Source organism: Mobula birostris, chromosome 13, assembly GCF_030028105.1.
Source record: "Mobula birostris isolate sMobBir1 chromosome 13, sMobBir1.hap1, whole genome shotgun sequence".
NCBI classification, from domain to species: domain Eukaryota; kingdom Metazoa; phylum Chordata; class Chondrichthyes; order Myliobatiformes; family Myliobatidae; genus Mobula; species Mobula birostris.
Window position 1 is genome coordinate 35,617,521 of NC_092382.1, and position 19,830 is coordinate 35,637,350.

Here is a 19,830-nt window from a genome sequence, read left to right on the forward strand (position 1 = left end):
TTTGTTTGTGTTGCTCCGGATTTCCAGCATCTGCAGTTTGTCGTGTTTGTGATCTACCTCTCCGCTGTCACTCCCGCCTCCGGCCGCCGGCGGCGCTGCATGGACCTCCGGCCACCGGCGGCGCTGCATGAACCTCCGGCTACTGGTGGCGCTTCATGAACCTCCGGCCACCGGCGGCGCTGCACGGACCTCCGGCCACCGGCGGCGATGTGCAGACCTCCGGCCACTGGTGGCGCTGCATTGACCTCCGGCCACGGGTGGTGCTGCGGCGAATAGCCTGCTGACCGTCGGCCCGGTGCCCATCACAGTTGTCGCCGGCAGTTCTGCTATCGGGGAGGTGAGTAATGGAGTTTGTGTAAATCGGGGGTTTGCTGCAGTTGGAAAGGGCCGGGACCGAGTTCTGCCGGACGGCTGCAGGCTCCGGGCTGTCCGGTCCCGCAGCCCCGGTTTTAGCTTTGCGCCCGAGCCCGGGCTGTGGGATCAGTCAGTTGTGGTTCCCAGGCTGGGAGGGGGTTTGGGGTGAAGGGGATCTGTCTGTGTGTGGGTAGAGGTTACGGGTGGACTGTGGGTGTGGGGTGAGTGGTCGGAAAGATGTGGGACCCTGGGCCTGAAAGGGGGCGGTTGTTAGAAAGTGGGATGTCCTTTCAGCAGGGGTGCAGTGCTAATTGTTTCAGGTGCCGGAGCTGACAAAATACTTGCCATTTCCTATATCCCCTCTCTCACCCAGTTTGTGTACCTGCTGATTTCATGTACTGGGCAACCTCCTTGCCCCATTCGAGTAATGAACAGGTAAACAAATTGAGTGTGGTATATATATACATATAGGGCTTCTTATAATGTCAGAATCAGGTTTATTATCACAGTCAATTGACGTGAAATTTGTTGACTTAGCAACAGGAGTTCAATGCGATACATATTCTGGCATAGATAAGAAATAAATTAAAACATAATAAATAAAAAAGTAAATCATTATGCATAATGAATAGATTGTTAAAAATGTGTAAAAACAGAAATGATGTATATTAAAAAGTGAGGTAGTGTCCAAAGCTTTCAAAGTCCATTCAGGAATCGGATGGCTGAGGGGAAGAAACTGTTCCTGAATCGCTGAGTGTGTGCCTTCAGGCTTCTGAACCTCCTACCTGATGGTAACAGTCAGAAAAGGGCAGGCCCTGGGTGCTGGAGGTCCTTTGTAATGGATGGTGTCTTTATGAGACACCGTTTCCTAAAGATGTCCGGATACTTTGTAGGCTAGTACCCAAAATGGAGCTGACTGGAATACAATTACAGAGGCCCAGGTTCTGCAACTTCTCAATTAGGATAGTGGGAATGATGGTATTAAATGCGGAGCTGTAGTCGATGAACAGCAGCCTGACATAGCTGCTTGTGTTGTTCAGGTGGTCTAAAACCGTGTGAAGAGCCATGGAGATTGCATCTGCCGTTGACCTATTGTGACGACAGGCAAATTGCAGTGGGTTCAGGTCCTTGCTGAGGCGGGAGTTCATTTCAGTCATAACCAACCTCCCAAAGCATTTCATGACTGTCGATGTAGTGCTGCTGGGCAATAGTCCTTAAGGCAGCCCACATTCTTCTTCTTTGGCGCTGGTATAATGGTAAACCAAGATGAAAGAAATATATCAATTCCAGAGCTCCACAGAAATATACTGATAGTTAAAACATTAACAATAGTATAGCCTATCAGTACATTTCAGTGTATAACTGGTACAATAAAACATATAATACTTAATAATATGACAAAGTATTACTCAGTTGCACTCACTAATTATCATAAAATATAATTATCAAGCGAGTAAAGAAAAAGAAACCAATCATGTGTTTTACCAATTTAAAAGTAATTACCTACTTACCAAATGCCGCCAATGAGAAGTTTCAAAATAATTTCCTCAAAGGGTCAGGCGTAATATGTATTCGGGGGTCTGAAGCAACTCTTGTCCTGGTATCATCTGCTGATCTGTGGTACTGCAGCCATGTTGTGACATACGGCTCAGGATTCCACTGAACTAGAGGAGGTCTGTGTAGTTTAACAAACATAAGTGCTGATACATGATCTATGAGAGTCCTTGAGTGTGTTGTTATTATCAAGTTGATGTGACTGAATCCTCTCTCACACTCAGCAGTACTAATAGGAATAACTTGTGAACAGCTCAGTAATGGGCGTAAATCTTGGGGGATGCGGTGTCCACGATTCTCCACATAATCCCTGAAGGCATTTATTACAGAGGAAGAAGAAAGCTTAAGCCTCTTACAGAGAGATGATATTGCAGCTTCTCCATAATTCTCCATCAGGCAGAAGGTACCGAAGCATCCGGGCTCACACGACAAGACTGCGTAACAGCTTCTTCCCCCAAGCCATCAGACTCCTCAATACCCAGAGTCTAGACTGACATTCACATCATTTATTATTATATTGTTATTTGTCCGCTACTGTGCCTATTGTCTTGTTTATAAATTATTGTACTGCACTGTTTTTGCACACTTTATGTTGTCCTGTGCAGGTCTGTAGTCTAGTGCAGTTTTTTAATGTTGTTTTTATGTAGTCTGGGGTAGCCTTGTGCAGTCTCACATAGTCTAGTGTAGTTTTGTGTTGTTTTATGTAGCACCAGGGTCCTGGAGAAACATTGTCTCGTTTTTACTGTGTACTGTACCAGCAGTTTATGGTCGAAATGACAATAAAATACAACTTAGCTTGAAAAAAAAATTAAGCGGTATTTCAGCTGGCCAGTTATCTTTATCAAGGACACACATTTCATTTGGCAGGGAATTAATACATACTTTGAGCTTTAGAAGTTTGAGAACCTTTCAAGGATGTTGCCGTGAACATAAGATGCTGCAAGTCGTTTATAAGACGAGCAAGAAATTGTCGATAATTAATGGAGACAATTTTGTTGTTGCTTGTTAAGGTAATTTCTCCAAACTTCCCCTTTTCAACTGCCTCTTGAGCTTCTAGAGTTTTTGTACCAGGTTGGTCTTTCAGTCCATGCAGTGATCTTCTGATCCATTGGGTCAGTTTGTCTGCATAAACAGTCATAGTAGTGTGTTTCTGTAAACACTCTGACAGTAAACCAAGTTCATGCAACGTGTCATACGTTAGAGCGAAGTCCAATAGAAACTGTCCTGAAGAATCTTTTCAACAGACCTTCATAGGTTTTTCTGTCACTCCCAGATCCTGCTTCATTCTTCATTGCTTTTTCAAAGTGAAAACACAGTGCTTCATAATTTTCCCGCACTGCTGAAACTGTTCGAAACAAGCTAGCCACGCACCTGGTGCCCAGAACACAGCCTGTTTTGCAAATTTGTTGTTCTGGTTGAGAGGCACATTCAGACAGTTCCTTTTGATTTGGAGGTGATCTACTGTAAACAGAGTAGAATTTGTCCATAAATGATTGAAAATGATTTATTCATTGAACTTCTCTCACTGAATCACCTACTGCAAGTTCTAATCTGTGATTAAGACCGTGCCAATTTGTCACATCAGGATAACGTTCCTTGAGAATTGTCGCAACACCAGATTTGACACCAGGCATTATGTTCGCCCGACCACTAGCAAATGCTACAAGGTTCTGTTTCAAGTAAGAGTCATCAAACCCATGGTTCATGAGACAATTCAAAAGATGCTTAACAATAGTTGCAGCTTTCTGATCAGGCAGTTCAATTAGATCTAAAAACATAAAATGGGGATCACCTTCCTTATCACGTTTCAAGTAAACTATTTGGGCGGTCTTAATGCTCAGGCTTGTTGATTGATCAATGAGAACAGAAAATTTGCCATTTTTTCTGTTTGATATGCTAGCAAATTTTCTTTTTCATATTCATGGCTACTGTTGAAGTCAGAAGTTTACATACACCACAGCCAAATACTCAGTTATACACAATTCCTGACATTTAATTGAAGAAAACATTCTCTGTCTTATGTCAGTTAGGATCAGTACTTTATTTTAAGAATGTGAAATGTCAGAATAATAGTAGAGAGTGTAAAAGAGGTTTACCAGGATATTATCTAGATTAGAGGGCATGAGCTATAGCGAGAGGTTGGACAAACTTGTGTTGTTTTCTCCAGGGCGGCGCAGGCTGGGGTGAGACTAGATGGACGTTTATAAGATTACGAGTGGAGTAGACAGAGTAGACAGATGGTATGTTTTTCCCGGTGGTTGAAATGTCTAACACATTTAAGGTGAGAAGAGATGTGAGCGGCAAGTTTGTTTCTTTCCACATGAATAGTGGGTAGCTGGAGTGCTCTGCCTGGGGTGATGGGAGACCCCACCAGTCACGTGATCCCATTTGCCCCTGGCATTTAACTGCAGATATAACAAGCTCTTCGCGCATGCTCACAGTCTCCGGCTGGGTGGTGCTGAAGTGGATCTGATGTTGGCCGTGAACCCTGAACTGAGGGCCAATTACTCACTTAGTACCAGTTATCTGGGCTTGTCAAAAATGTGTAGACTTCACTTAGTCTTCATTGAACAATCCAAGCCAGGAGCCCAGGCTGTCTATTTCCACAGAATTGAAATGGGAGTCCTGCCAACAGGTCACGTGAGGCTGATTCCCGCAGATCTGCCCTGCCCTCTGCTTTGTGACGCAAAATCATGTGGTGTGTGCTCAAAGTCCCCGGATTGGTGGTAATGCTTCCTCCATGTTGTGTTGGGGAAATCTGATGTTGGCCACTGAGTCCCATTAACTTCCCCCAACTTGCCTCGCTTTCTGAGGCTTCTCGCATTTGTCCTGAAGCTTTATGGCTGTCGTGTCTTCTCCCCGACTGGGGTGGGTGAGAAAGGTGAACATCCCAGGCTGTGGGGATCTTTGATTTCACTGCCTGCTTTACCGAGGGACTGGGAAGACTAGTGGGGAGAATGATTTCTGTGATGTGCTGACCTGTATCCAAAGTTCTCTGCTGTTCCTCGCAGTCACGGAAAGGGTAGTTGCCATACAAAAGCATGAAGTGTCTGGATGGAAACTTTCTATGGTGTGTTGATAAAAATTTGGTGAGGGTCAAGGGGCATATGCCAGAATTCTTATTGTTTGTTCTAACTTTGTCATTTTAGGATCTTTTATACAGTAGTATGTGCGATTAATTCAATATCTGTGTATTGCTGGAGGATCATCAGTGATTGTCCTTGATCCCTTCTCCCACCTGGTTCTATCTGCTCATCCCTGCCCATCTTGTTCAACCTCTGTCCAGTCTCCGAACCCCCTCCCCCCCGCTTCAGTGATATGCATCAACCATCTGGGTCAGCCTCGGTCCACCCTGTATCCCACCTCCTCAATGTTATATATCAGCAATCTTTCTTCAAACCTTTGTCTTCATTGTGAAGTGTTCTTTTACACCTTTGGCATTGCTGAGTTATTTCCAGTTCAGCTTTTGTTAGCTGGAATGCCAGAGGGTCATCAGGTACCGGTTCTGTTGTGTATTGGTGTGGAGGTGCTAGTTTCTGAACTGTGACTGGCTGACAGACTGCAGCATTTTACTGGCAGCTAAGAGTACTGTGAGAGTTGGTGCTTGGGCAGTAATCCTGTGATCTACGTTCCAGGCATATGGAACTGTTGGTGTTTTGGCTTTGACTTTGGTTAGTGCTTCTACAGGTGGGGCTGGATGGTCATCCTCCTGCAATAAAGCAGAAATTTCGAGCAGCTGGACATCAGTTGTGGGGAAATCCTGGATTGCACTACCAAGTGTGAGATGTGGGGACCAATGTGTGAGTCTCTCAGGGTCGGTGAGTGGCAGATTCAGCTGTGTGACTCTGTGAGGTTGGGGCCTGGGATATCACAGATTTTGACTCAGGTAAATTGGACCCGGGGATCGAGCTGCTTGAGTTTATGAGGTGTTGAGCAACTATTTCTGGTCGGGGATCAGATGTTTGTTTCTGGAGTTCCTTTGGAAGCAATGACTGCTAAACTGAGTAAAGGATGAGTAACTTCAGGGTTACAGGAGGAAGGCAGGAATATGGTGTTGGAATAAAAATCAGCCGTGGTTGAGTGGTGAGGCAGACCAGATGGATTGAATCACCTAATTCTGTTCCTGTGTCTTATGTCTTACCATGACTGAATGATGGCTCCTTCTTATCCCATATCGTTTTGTGACGCATGAGAGAAAGTAAAAGATTGTTCACTGAGATCATTATATTTATTTTCAATGTTTAAATTTCTGTGTGTTTTGTTCTTAGAAACATGAAGCAGAAATGTTTGGTTCTCCATTTTATTGTTAATGTGCTTCATTATCTTTCATGTTAAAGTTAGATCTGCAGTGATAGATTCATTGGAAGAAAAACCCCAACTGGAAGCAAACCACGACTGAAGACGAGGGAACAGCAACAAGTGAACCAGCCCGAGGACTGAGAGCATCAACTGGAGAGAACCCATCTGACTCGGAGAATCCAGTGATTCATCAGGAGAAAGTTTGGTGAGTCTCATTTACTCAAACACTGGTCCTTTAGACATTACATAACTGTACAAAGGATGGTAGGAAATAGTTGGAGTGAGACTGAATGTGCCCAGAAGAAGTTATGCCTCTGTCAGACCCAGTTGCAATCACTCCAGGTCTGGTAATGTGCTTCCAGCTGCCCAGCCCTTTAAAACCACTCCCATTCTGTGGAAGTGGAATCCAGATAAAGTCACTCAGAGACCATATCAGTACAAACTCTTTATTCCAAGCACCCGGGGCTTACTCAGTTAGTCGCTCAAACAGGAACAGTCTATGACTGTTCCCACCCAATCCACGAACTGACTAACAATCCCCCTTACACCACAGGTATATCCATCCAGATACCCTCCACACAAGACAGGCTGGAGCCAAAGTTATTAACTACATGACAGCCCCTAAAGACAAATTACAAAATACTCATAATAGCTTTCACACACAAAACAGACTGAAGTTGTCCTATCTCTACGCATGATTGCCCAAGGAGTTAAGCATCCTGAAACTCTAGCCAGCGACCCGCAAGAAGAAATATGGCTCAGCATGTCTCAGCACATCTAGAAACATAGAAAATAGGTGCAGGAGTAGGCCATTCGGCCCTTCGAGCCTGCACCGCCATTCAGTACGATCATGGCTGCTCATCCAACTCAGAACCCTGTACCTGCCTTCCCTCCATAACCCCTGATCCCTCTAGCCACAAGGGCCATATCTAACTCCCTCTTAAGTATAGCCAATGAACTGGCCTCAACTGTTTCCTGTGGCAGAGAATTCCACAGATTCACCACTCTCTGCGTGAAGAAGTTTTTCCTCATCTCGGTCTTAAAAGGCTTCCCCTTTATCCTTAAACTGTGACCCCTCATTCTGGACTTCCCCAACCTTGGGAACAATCTTCCTGCATCTCGCCTGTCCAATCCCTTTATAATTTTATACGTTTCAATAAGGTCCCCCTCAATCTTCTAAATTCCAACGAGTATAAGCCTAGTCAATCCAGTCTTTCATCATATGAAAGTCCTGCTATGCCAGGAATCAATCTGGTGAACCTTCTTTGTACTCCCTCTATGGCAAGCATGTCTTTCCTCAGATTAGGGGACCAAAACTGCACACAATACTCCAGGTGTGGTCTCACCAAAGCCTTGTACAACTGCAGTAGTACCTCCCTGCTCCTGTACTCGAATCCTCTTGCTATAAATGCCAGCATACCATTCGCCTTTTTCACTGCCTGCTGTACCTGCATGCCCACTTTCAATGGCTGGTGTATAATGACACCCAGGTCTCGTTGCACCTCCCCTTTTCCTAATCAGCCACCATTCAGACAATAATCTGTTTTCCTGTTCTTGCCACCAAACTGGATATCCTCACATTTATCCATATTAAATTGCATCTGCCATGAATTTGCCCACTCACCTAACCTATCCAAGTCACCCTGCATCCTCTTAGCATCTTCCTCACATCTAACACTGCCGCCCAGCTTCGTGTCATCCGCAAACTTGGAGATGCTTCATTTAATTCCCTCGTCCAAGTCATTAATATATATTGTAAACAACTGGGGTCCCAGTACTGAGCCTTGCGGTACCCCACTAGTCACTGTCTGCCATTCTGAAAAGGTCCCGTTTATTCCCACTCTCTGCTTCCTGTCTGCCAACCAATTCTCTATTCACATCAAAACCATACCCCCAATACCGTGTGCTTTAAGTTTGCACACTAATCTCCTGTGTGGGACCTTGTCAAAAGCCTTTTGAAAATCCAAATATACCACATCCACTGGTTCCCCCCATCCACTCTACTAGTTACATCCTCAAAAGATTCTATGAGATTCGTCAGGCATGATTTTCCTTTCACAAATCCATGCTGACTTTGTCCGATCATTTCACCGCTTTCCAAATGTGCTGTTATCACATCCTTGATAACAGACTCCAGCAGTTTCCCCACCACCGACGTTAGGCTAACCAGTCTATAATTCCCCGGTTTCTCTCTCCCTCCTTTTTTAAAAGCAGGGTTACATTAGACACCCTCCAATCCTCAGGAACTAGTCCAGAAACTAAAGAGTTTTGAAAAATTATCACTAATGCATCCACTATTTCTTGGGCTACTTCCTTAAGCACTCTGAGATGCAGAACATCTGGCCCTGGGGATTTATCTGTCTTTAATCCCTTCAATTTACCAAACACCACTTCCCTACTAACATGTATTTCCCTCAGATCCTCCATCTCACTGGACCCTCTGTCCCCTGCTATTTCCGGAAGATTATTTATGTCCTCCTCAGTGAAGACAGAACCAAAGTAGTTATTGAGTTGGTCTGTCGTGTTCATCATCTGTTCACCACCAGCAGTTTCTTTCATGAAGACCGGCTGCTATTGTTAACCCTTTACATACTTTATCATTCCCTCCTTTTCATCATTACATCATCAACAAAGCAACCGAGTTTTACAGAGAAAGTAACCGAGTACAGCATTGACTCATCAGTGGGTAAAGACAGCAGAATCAGTAATTATAACAATGATATGTACAACTATTAGGCCATAATGCAATATCTCACCCCACGTATTACCGAACAGGCTTTCGAAGACCACCATTTCGACCCTTCGGTGAACCCGTGTAAATCCTGCCCTACTTTCTTGATGCTGTCAGTCTCCTTGGCAGTGTGCTCGGAGAGGGATGTAATGTTAGTAGAGTCATCAGGGATATAGGTGCAGCATTCTGTGTCAATAATAGCACAGGTTCCCCCTTTTCTCAGCTGGGATAAAACCTAAAGCCTTACGATTCTGTGGGACTGTTTGCCAGATTGCAATCATTTCAGTGAATATTTCTGTTACTTGGGCCTGTGTTTCTGTCGGGGCCCCTGCAGTATTGTGGCCAGCTTCTCAAGTGTTGTAGCCAAATTGATTATCTCTCATGAATTCCTGGCTACTCCATAGGAGAGAAAAGTGATCATCCAAAATCACTCAGTCTCAGTTATTCTTCTCTGCTGCTGGGCACCTGCAAGTATGGCCAGGATGCATGTTTCCCAGTACAGGAAGTTCTGTTTGGTGGGGGCCTGAGATACCATCCCTCAAAACACTGACAGCCACAGTCATCTCTGACTGAACCACAGTTCCTCACCTCACTTCCCCATGTGTTATTTGAGAAAGCCCAGGCTGAGAGTTCCTCACTCTGGTTGAGCGGGATTACTGACATTGGAATCATAGTTTTACCATGCTGGGGAATTTCGGTACAAACCCAGCAGGCCCCCAGTTTAGTCCCTTACTCACTCTTCCTTCAGTTAGTCCTGACGAAGGGTCTCGGCCTGAAACGTCGACTGCACCTCTTCCTAGAGATGCTGCCTGGCCTGCTGCGTTCACCAGCAACTTTGATGTGTGTTGCTTGAATTTCCAGCATCTGCAGAATTCCTGTTGTAGGCTCCCAGTTCTACCTGTTTGGCACAGGTGTGACAGAGAGACAGAAAGGTGTTAACATGGGATCCCCCGGATGCTGGGGTGAGCCCTCTCAAAGTCATAAACACGAACACCACTATCAACCAATACATTTTCCTTTAGTCGAGAGAGTCCTTCTACTCAGTTCCTTCAGTAACACGTTTGTTGTCTGTTCGATGTATCCACCGAGATTGCCCCTTCCGTTTCACAGCCGTGGGAGTGGTCAGTAACTCCAGATATGGTCCTCTCCACCGAGGTCCGAGTTTCCCTCGATCCCAGTTCTTGATCAGGACAAAATCCCCAGGTTCTATGGTGGGATAGTCACTCCTCTCTGCGGGGTAGTTCTCTTCCTTGTAAGCCTGTTGTACCTGTGAATGTGATGCTTGGAGAATTTTGGTTAGTTGGCATATATATTTCCCCATCTCTTCTCCTGGGGTATGCATATCCAACTTTGCTGGTAGACTTTCTGGGAGCAATGGTACACAAGGTCTTGGTCCCCAGGGTGTCCTCATAGGCCATCAAAAAATGATTTCAGCTGGTGACAACCCTGTTTCCCCTGTGGGGTAACCCTCATGTGAAATAGGGGTGACGGTGGGACCTTCAACCAAGTGAGTCCAGTCTCCGCCGTTAGTTCGGCCAATTTCCTTGCCTTTGGCTCTCTCCACTATGCCAGCAGCCTGTGGGTGGTGTACACACTGGAACTGGTGCTTGATAACTAGTTTGTTACATACCTCTTTGTTTACTTTCTCCACAAAGTGTGGGCCATTGTCAGAGCTCAGCATCTCTGGCAGGCCGTACCTGGGAATTATTTCCTGTAATAATACCTTCACAACAGTCATAGCAGCATTACTGGTAGTTGGAATAGCTTCAATCCATCTACTAAACACCTCTATAATAACTAAGCAGTATCTATAGCAATGTACTCTGGGCAAATCAATAAAATCAACTTGTAGACATGAAAAATGTTCACCTGGCAAGGGAGTAGTACCCAGTGTCCAGGGTGAAGTCCTGGCCACTGGGAGATCCTGCTTTCTCTGGCGGACAGAGTGTAGGTGTTCAGCAAAACGATCACACATTCAGCCACACATTTTAATTCCACATCCCATTCCCATTCTGATATGTCTATCCACGGCCTCCTCTACTGTAAAGATGAAGCCACACTCAGATGAGAGGAACAACACCTTATATTCCGTCTGGGTAGCCTCCAACCTGATGGCATGAACATTGACTTCTCAAACTTCCGCTAATGCCCCACCTCCGCCTCGTACCCCATCCGTTATTTATTTATATACACACATTCTTTCTTTCTCTCTCCTTTTTCTCCCTCTGTCCCTCTGACTATACACCTTGCCCATCCTCTGGGTTCCCCCCCCCCACCTTGTCTTTCTTCCCGGACCTCCTGTCCCATGATTCTCTCATATCCCTTTTGCCAATCACCTGTCCAGCTCTTGGCTCCATCCCTCCCCCTCCTGTCTTCTCCTACCATTTTGGATCTCCCCCTCCCCCTCCCACTTTCAAATCTCTTACTAGCTCTTCCTTTTTTTTTTCCAAAAATACTTTATTCAAAAATATTACAAAATAAAAATAATTACATACAGAAAAAGAAAACCATTCGTTGACTGTGAGTCCTTATTCAATACAGTTATTGACAATAAAATTTTGTGTTGACTCTGTTCATTTACAAATGAAAGATGTTTACAGTAAATCATGCGTTTACTCTCAACTCTTGGTCAAGTGTTAAGACTTATTAACAATCAAAATTTTCAACAATAAAGGCAGGCAATGGCTCTAATACTTTCCCAAATTAACAATTCCACCCACTCCTTGGGCACCATGTTGATTATCCTTCAGTTAGTCCTGACGAAGGGTCTTGGCCTGAAACGTCGACTGTACCTCTTCCTAGAGATGCTGCCTGGCCTGCTGCATTCACCAGCAACTTTGATGTGTGTTGCTTGAATTCCTCGTGTTTACAATATATAATGTTATCATCTAACAAGGGTCCAATGAAAAATGCTTTCAGCTCTCAGTGTGTCTGTCTACAAGCCGCAGAGAAATGCTAATGAGCCTGCCTTAGCTAACTGCTGAAGACAGAGATTACTTCAGTTCAAAAAATCCTATCCAGTCCCAATTATTCGTTTAGCCAGTGGTTACATAGGTTCAAAATGAATTTTTTATATATCCTCAATTCCTCTGGAGGATTCAGGGGAAATATTTATGTACAATACAGAAACTGGTGTTATCTGTGTGTATTGTGGCAATGCAAAAGTTGCTGGAGAATTCACAAGTGGGAAGAAGTGGAGTGATATTTGGAAATCTGACTTTTTAAAGCATAATTTAGCAAGCAAACCACATATGGACGATGTGTAAAAGCTCTGGAGAGAAAATCCTTCACTACCTGTTACAGGCCTGCTACATAGGTTGTGTGAGAGAGCAGGTGAACTTGATCGATCCCAGAGAAGATCAAAGTTCTTATCGACAGCTGTTAAAATTAATACCTCTCTATATAAAATTCACTGTGCACATGTTATCGCTGGGTATAAAAATGCACAGTACAAGATTTAGGTGCACACTGGTCATTACAAATTAGAGAGGTCAATGGTGGGAAGGTGGGGAGACCTCCAGTGCCCCTGATGCCCTCACAAGCAGGATATGCATCCAGCTGCAGCTTGTAACCCTGCACATTAAGGTGTTGCAACATGAAATGTATGAATTCCGGATCATCCAGGAGTTGGAGGAGGTGAGAGATATGACATGAAGAGAGGTGAGTTACACCCAAGGTGCAGGTCACTGGAAACTGGGTGAGAGTCAGGAAGGGGAAAGAGTTTAAATAGCCATCACAGAGCACTCTTGTTGCTATCCCGCACAACAGCAGGTGGACCAATTAGGAAACTGTTGGGGGGATTACCTGGCAGAGGAAAGTCAAAGGGATGAGAGGGGATTTGTTCGTTAGGGGAACAGAACAAAAGGGGAATAATATCCTAGTGGTAAGGATTGCCAGTGCTAGTGTGGGGGGAAGGGTGATGTGGTTAAAATAAGTTGAAGTGGGAATGGCAGAACAGATAGTGGAGAGGGTGAATTGAATTGACTTTATTACATACATCCTTCACATGCACAAGGAGTAGAAATCTTTATGTTACGTCTCCGTCTAAATGTGCATTATGTAATTTATATTACAAACCCCATTTCCAGAAAAGTTTGAATATTTTCCAAAATACAATAGAATCAAAAATCTGTGATATGTTAATTCATGTGAGCCTTTATTTAACTGACAAAAGTATAAAGAAAAGATTTTCAATAGTTTTACTGACCAACTTAATTGTATTTTGTAAACATACACAAATTTAGAATTTGATGGCTGCAACACACTCAACAAAAGTTGGGACAGAGGCATGTTTACCATTGTGTTACATCACTTTTCCTTTTAATAACACTTTTTAATTGTTTTGGAACTGAGGATAATAATTGTAGTAGATTTGCAATTGGAAATTTTGTCCATTCTTGCTTGATATAAGACTTCAGCTGCTCAATAGTCCATGGTCTCCGTTGTCTGATTATCCTCTTCATGATGTGCCATACATTTTCAATAGGAGATAGATCTGGACTGGCAGCAGGCCAGTCAAGCACACGCACTCTGTGTCTACAAAGCCACGCTGTTGTAGCCCGTGCAGAATGTGGTCTGGCATTGTCCTGCTGAAATAAGCATGGACGTCCCGGGAAGAGACGTCGCCTTGATGGCAACATATGTCTCTCTAAAAGCCTAATATACGCCTTAGAGTCAATGGTACCTTCACATACATGTAACTCACCCATGCCGTGGGCACTGATGCACCCCCATACCATCACAGATGCTGGCTTTTGCACCTTTTGTTGATAACAATCCCAATGGTCATTTTCACCTTTGGCACGGAGAACTCGAAGCCCGTTTTTTCTGAAAACTAGCTGAAATGTGGACTCATCTGACCACAGCAGACTGTTCCACAGTCTTTCATTCCATCTGAGATGAGCTTGGGCCCAGAGAACTCGCCGGCGTTTCTGCATAGAGTTGATGTATGGCTTCCTCCTTGCGTAATACTGTTTCAAGTTGCATTTCTGGATGCAGCGACGGACTGTGTTGAGTGACAATGGTTTTCCGAAGTACTCCCGAGCCCAGGTGGCTATAATTGTCACAGTAGCATGACTTTTCTGTGCACTTTTCAATCTTATTTTAACTCTGTCCCAACTTTTGTTGAGTGTGTTGCAGCCATCAAATTCTAAATTTGTGTATATTTACAAAATACAATTAAGTTGATCAGTAAAACTATTGAAAATCTTTTCTTTGTACTTTTGTCAGTTAGATAAAGGTTCACATGAATTAACATATCACAGATTTTTGTTTTTATTGCATTTTGGAAAATATCCCAACTTTTCTGGAAATGGGGTTTGTAATTTATAATAAATTGTTTGTATATAGGACAGTCAATATAACATAGAAATGCAATTGTATCAGCATGGATTAATCAGTCTGATGGCCTGGTAGAAGATGATGTCCCAGAGCCTGTTGGTCTTTTTGCTGTGGTACCGTTTCCTGGATGGTAGCAGCAGGAACAGTTCGTGGTTGTGGTGAATTGGGTCCTCAATAACCTTCGGGCCCTTTTAACACACCTGTCTCTAAAAATGCCCTGAATAGTGGGAAGTTCAAATCTACAAATGCGCTGGGCTGTCTGCACCACTCTCTGCCAGGTCCTGCGATTAAGAGAAGTACAGTTCCCATAAAAGGCAGTGATGCAGCCAGTCAGGATGCTCTCAATTGTGTTCCTGTAGAAGGTCCTTAGGATTTGGGGCACCATCCCAAACTTCAACTGTCTGAGGTGAAAGAGGTGCTGTTGTGTTTCTTTCACAACTCAGCTGGTATGTACAGACCATGTGATATCCTTGTTGATGTTTATGCCGAGGAACTTAAAGCTGTTCATACTCTCAACCCCAGATCCAGTGATGTCAATAGGGGTTAGCCTGTCTCCATTCCTCCGTCCACAATCAGCTCCTTTGTTTTTGTGACAATGAGGGAGACGTTGTTTTCTTGACACCAGTCAGATGTTGTTCAGACCTCAGATAGAGTCAGCAATCAAATGGTTGAGCATGGTGCGATGAATGTGCTGAGCTGTGTATATCACAATGCAGGAAACATCATAGGAAAGCTAGATGAGCTCAGGACAGGGAATTATGATATTGTAGCCATTATTGGAACTTGATTGCACCCAACAATCTGAGGGATGTAGAGGAACAAATTTGTAGAGAGATCACAGACCATGCCAAGAAACAAAGATTAATTCAGAAAGTGATTTTAACTTTCCATATATTGACTGAGACTCCCATTCTGTAAAAGGACTAGATGGGGTAGAGTTTGTCAAGTGTGCCCTTAATCAATACGTAGAATTCCTGATGTAGAAGTGTGCAATAAGCTATTAGGGAATGATCCAGGGCTGGTGACAGAAATTAGCGATAACAATGTCATGAAATTCAAAGTAAATAAGGAAAAAGAGAAGTCTGGTCCATGGGGTGAGATTCTAAATCGGAGAAAAGTCAATTTTGATGGTATCAGATTGTTTTGGACAGGCTGTTTTCTGCAAAGAAGCACTTGGTAAGTGGGAGGCCTTCACCAGGGAAATTTTGAGGGTGTAGAGTTTGTATGTGCCTGCCAAAATAAAAGTTGAAAGGTGACTGGTACAGGGGACCTTGGTTTTCAAGAGATAATGAGGCCTGGGACATTTCTTTCCCAATGCCTCACACTTTTGGGTACCCAGACTCATTAATGACTACAATATCATAATTCCACGCCCTGAGCTCATATGACTTTTTTTTAGTCATCTTCTGTTAGCTTCTAAAAAATTCCCAATAGTTTTTGCTCTTTTGTTTCCCTTCTCTTTGGCTTTTATGTTGATGTTGGCTTCTCATTTCAGCCACGGTTGTGTCCTCCTGCCTTTCCAATGCTTCCACTTCTTTGGGATGTATCTATCACTCAGCTCCAGAATTGCTCCCAGAAACTCCAGCCACTGCTGCTCCTTTGTTACTCCGACCGTATCCCTTCCAAACAAGTTTGACCAGCTTCTCTATCATAGAAACATGGAGTAGTTCAGTACGGAAACAGCCTATTTGGCCCATCTAGTCAATGCCGAAAGACATTTAAGCTGTCTAATGCAACCACCTGCACCTGGACCATTGCCCTCCATTCACCTACCATCCAGGATCCCATCCAAACTTCTGTTAAATGGTGAAACCGAGCTCATATTCAACTCTTGTGCTGTCATCTCATTCCACACTCTGACGACAATTTCAGTAAAGAGCTTTGCCAAATGTTCCCGTTAAATTTTCCCCTTCCCCACTTACGCATGACTTCTGGTTGTCATCCCACCCAAACTCAGTGGAAAAAGCTGCTTGCATTTACCCTATCTATACCCTCATAATTTTGTAGACTTGTAACAAATCCTCAAAATAATGTGTAATTTCCTTTTTTAGGTGTATAAGATGATGAGGGGCATTGATGGTGTGGATAGCAAGAGGTTTTTTTCCCAGGGCTGAAATGGCTAACACGAGGGGGCATAGTTTTAAGGTGTTTGGAAATAGATACCGAGGGGATGTCAGGGGTAAGTTTTTTACCCAGAGAGTGGTGGGTACATGCAATACACTGCCGGCTATTTGTGTGTGTGTGTTTCAGTTACTGTGGGGCCAGGCACCCATACAGCTCAGTGGGAACAGGGAATAATACCAATGGAGAGAGTCAAACTGAGCCAGGTCACAGATTGGAGATGGCAGAAATGCCCCATTCCTAATGAGACAGGGAGACTATCAGAGAATTTGATGGTCATTCCAGATACCAGCACTGTGCCCAGTTAGAAGATGATTTCTCTCTCCAACTTGGGTTGAACTTCACTGTAACAGTGTGATGTCAGTTCACGCCTCAGCAACTGAAGTGATCTCATCTGAAATGTCCTTCACCCATTGATGGATTTTGTAAATCTTTTTATAGGTTAAAAATGGCAAGGAATTTGTCTACGAGAATCTTGAGAATAACACGCCAGTTTTGCTGTCTCAGCCCAGATATTTAAGAAGTGGAGCAAGGGATTCACTCAATCATCCTTCCTGCTCAGACTGTGGGGAGGGATTCACTCGATCATCTGACCGACTGGCACGCCCGTCATTTTACACATGGGGAGAGGCCGTTCATCTACTCAGACAGTGGGAATGGATTCACTCAGTCATCTCAACTGAAGGTACATCAGCAAGTTCACACTGGATAAGGCCATTCACCTGTTCTGTGTGTGAGAAGGGATTCAGTTGGTCATCCCGCCCATGGACACACCAGTCAGTTCACACTGGACAAAGGCTGGTCATCTGCTGAATTTGTGGGGAAGGATTCACTCGGTCACCTGACCTAATGGCTCACCAGCGAGTTCACACCGGGGAGCGGCCTTTCACCTGTTCAGACTGTGGTAAAGGATTCACTCGATCATCCACCCTAATGGCACACCAGCGAGTTCACACCGGGGAGCGGCCGTTCATCTGTTCAGACTGTGGGAAAGGATTCACTCGGTCATCTGACCTAATGGCACACCAGCGAGTTCACACTGGAGAGCGGCCATTCACCTGCTCAGACTGTGGGAAGGGATTCACTCAGTCATCTACACTGAAGGAACATCAGCGAGTTCACACTGGAGAGAGGCCGTTCACTTGTTCAGACTGTGGGAAGGGATTCACTAGGTCATCTAAACTGAAGGTACATCAGAGACTTCACACTGGAGAGAGGCCATTCACCTGCTCAGACTGCGGGAAGGGATTCACTCAGTCATCTGACGTACTGGTACACCAGTCAGTTCACACTGAGGAGAGGCCGTTCACCTGCTCAGACTGCGGGAAGGGATTCACTCGGTCATCCGAACTACTGGTACACCAGTCAGTTCACACTGGGGAGAAGCCGTTCAACTGCTCAGTCTGTGGGAAGAGATTCAGTCGGTCATCCACTCTTCAGAGACACCAGCGAGCTCACACTGGGAGAAGCCATTCAACTGCTCAGCCTGTGGGAAGAGATTCACTCAGTCATCCCATCTACTGAGTCATCAGCGAGTTCACACTGGGGAGAAACCGTTCACCTGCTCAGAATGTGGGAAGGGGTTCACTCGGTCATCCCAACTACTGGCACACCAGTCAGTTCATACGGGAGCAGCCGTTCACCTGCTGTGAATGTGGGAAAGGAATCATGTGATCATCTCATCTGCAGAGACACCAGTGAGTTCACACCAGGTAGAGGCCATTCACCTGCTCAGACACTGGGAAGAGTTTCTCTCAGCCTTCTCAATCAAATGTGCATCATTGAGTTCACACTGGGAGAGACGGTTCACCTGCTGTGAATGTGGGAGGGGCTTCCCTCAGTAATCTAACCTTGTGACACACTACCGAGTTCACACTGGGGAGAAAGTTTCAATAAGCTGCATGCTGGATATTTGTCCATCACCGTTGCTGAATGCAATTTCGAGAGTGTCGGTGCTGAACTCTGCAATTATTGCTGCTGCTCGCCACACCCAGTTCTGCACCCTGGTCACTGGGCATGGGAGGAGTTTCTTCTGCTACATATTCACCTTTAATGGGACTGGAGTTTAATATTCTGGATCTGAGACAAATAAATCAGTTCTATTTTGAACTCTGTCTCCGGTACTTAGTGAATTTATAACACACCTAGTGTACAGTAGACAGTCAACTCAGGCTGGCTGGACTCTGCCAGTGATTCTGTTCCATGACAGTCCTTTTGAATCCTCCCCTGTTGTTCACCTCTCGCTCTCCCTGTGGTGATGGGTTCCAAATAGTCTCCACTCTGTGGGTGAAGAGGTTTCCCTTGAATTCTCTGCAGACTGAAGAAGTCAAGTTGACTGCAATTCTGTCTGACATGCTCTTCTCCCCTCAAATCTCTGGGCTGAAGAAGAATGACATTGGTAGTTAACCTCCTCATTCATGGCTGATTTCCACATTATGGGTCATGTTCCCTGCTTCTGAAGAGTTAACATAGAAGCATAGAAAACCTACAGCAGAATAGAGTCCCTTCAGCCCACAAACTTGTGCTGAACATGTCCCTACTCAGAAATTACTCGGGTTATCCATAGCCCTCTATTTTTTCTGAGCTCCATAGTACCAATCCAAAAGTCTCTTAAATTATCCTCCCCCACTGTTGACGGCAGCCAATTCCACCCACTCACCACTCTCTGCGGAAAACACTTACCCCTGACATCTCTGCTGCACCTTCTCCCCAGCACCTTAAACCTGTGCCCTGTTGTGGCAGCCATTTCAGCCCTAGGAAAAAGCCTCTGACTATCTGCATGATCAATGCCTCTCATCATCTTATACACCTCTATCAGGTCACCTCTCATCCTCCGTCTCTCCAAGGAGAAAAGGCCAAGTTCACTCAACCTGTTTTCATAGGCATGCTCCCCAATCCAGGCAACATCCTTGTAAATCTCCTCTGCACTCTTTCTATGGTTTCCACACCCTTCCTGTAGTGAGACAACCAGAACTGAGCACAGTACTCCAAGTGGGTTCTGAATAGGGTCCTATATATCTGCAACATTCCCTCCCGGCTCCTAACTTCAATTCCACAATTGATGATGGTCAATACACCATACACCTTCTTAACCACAGAGTCAACCTGCGCAGCTGCTTTGAGTGTTCTATGGACTCAGACCCCAAGATCCCTCTGATCCTCCACACTGCCAGGAGTCTTACATTAATACTACATTCTGCCATCATATTTGACCTACCAAAAGGAACCACTTCACATTTATCTGGGTTGAACTCCATCTGCCACTTCTCAGCCCAGTTTTGCATCCTATCAATGTTCTGCTGTAACCTCTGACAGCCGTCCACACTATCCACAACACCCCCAACCTTTGTGTCATCAGCAAACTTACTAACCCATCCCTGTACTTCCTAATCTAGGAAATTTATAAAAAAGAATCACTAAGAGTAAGGGTC

The 19,830-nt window shown here is 44.7% G+C and overlaps 1 protein-coding gene across 4 annotated transcripts in view; it reads left to right on the forward strand.

Annotated features, from left to right (window-relative positions):
- Positions 1–250: 250 nt before the first annotated feature.
- LOC140206725 (uncharacterized) overlaps positions 251–19,830 on the forward strand; it is a 29,077-nt gene continuing 9,497 nt past the window's right edge. For 2 of the 4 annotated variants that reach the window (XR_011888369.1, XR_011888370.1), the window contains exons 1-2: positions 254–337; positions 6,246–6,412. Coding sequence is in view for 2 of the 4 variants with exons in the window: in XM_072274912.1 (XP_072131013.1) it covers positions 17,249–17,923 (675 nt within the window). In the remaining 2 variants the exon portion in view is untranslated. Of the gene's footprint in view, positions 338–6,245; positions 6,413–16,840; positions 19,045–19,830 lie in introns of those variants that run through there. The other 2 variants (XM_072274912.1, XM_072274910.1) reach the window with 2 other exon arrangements.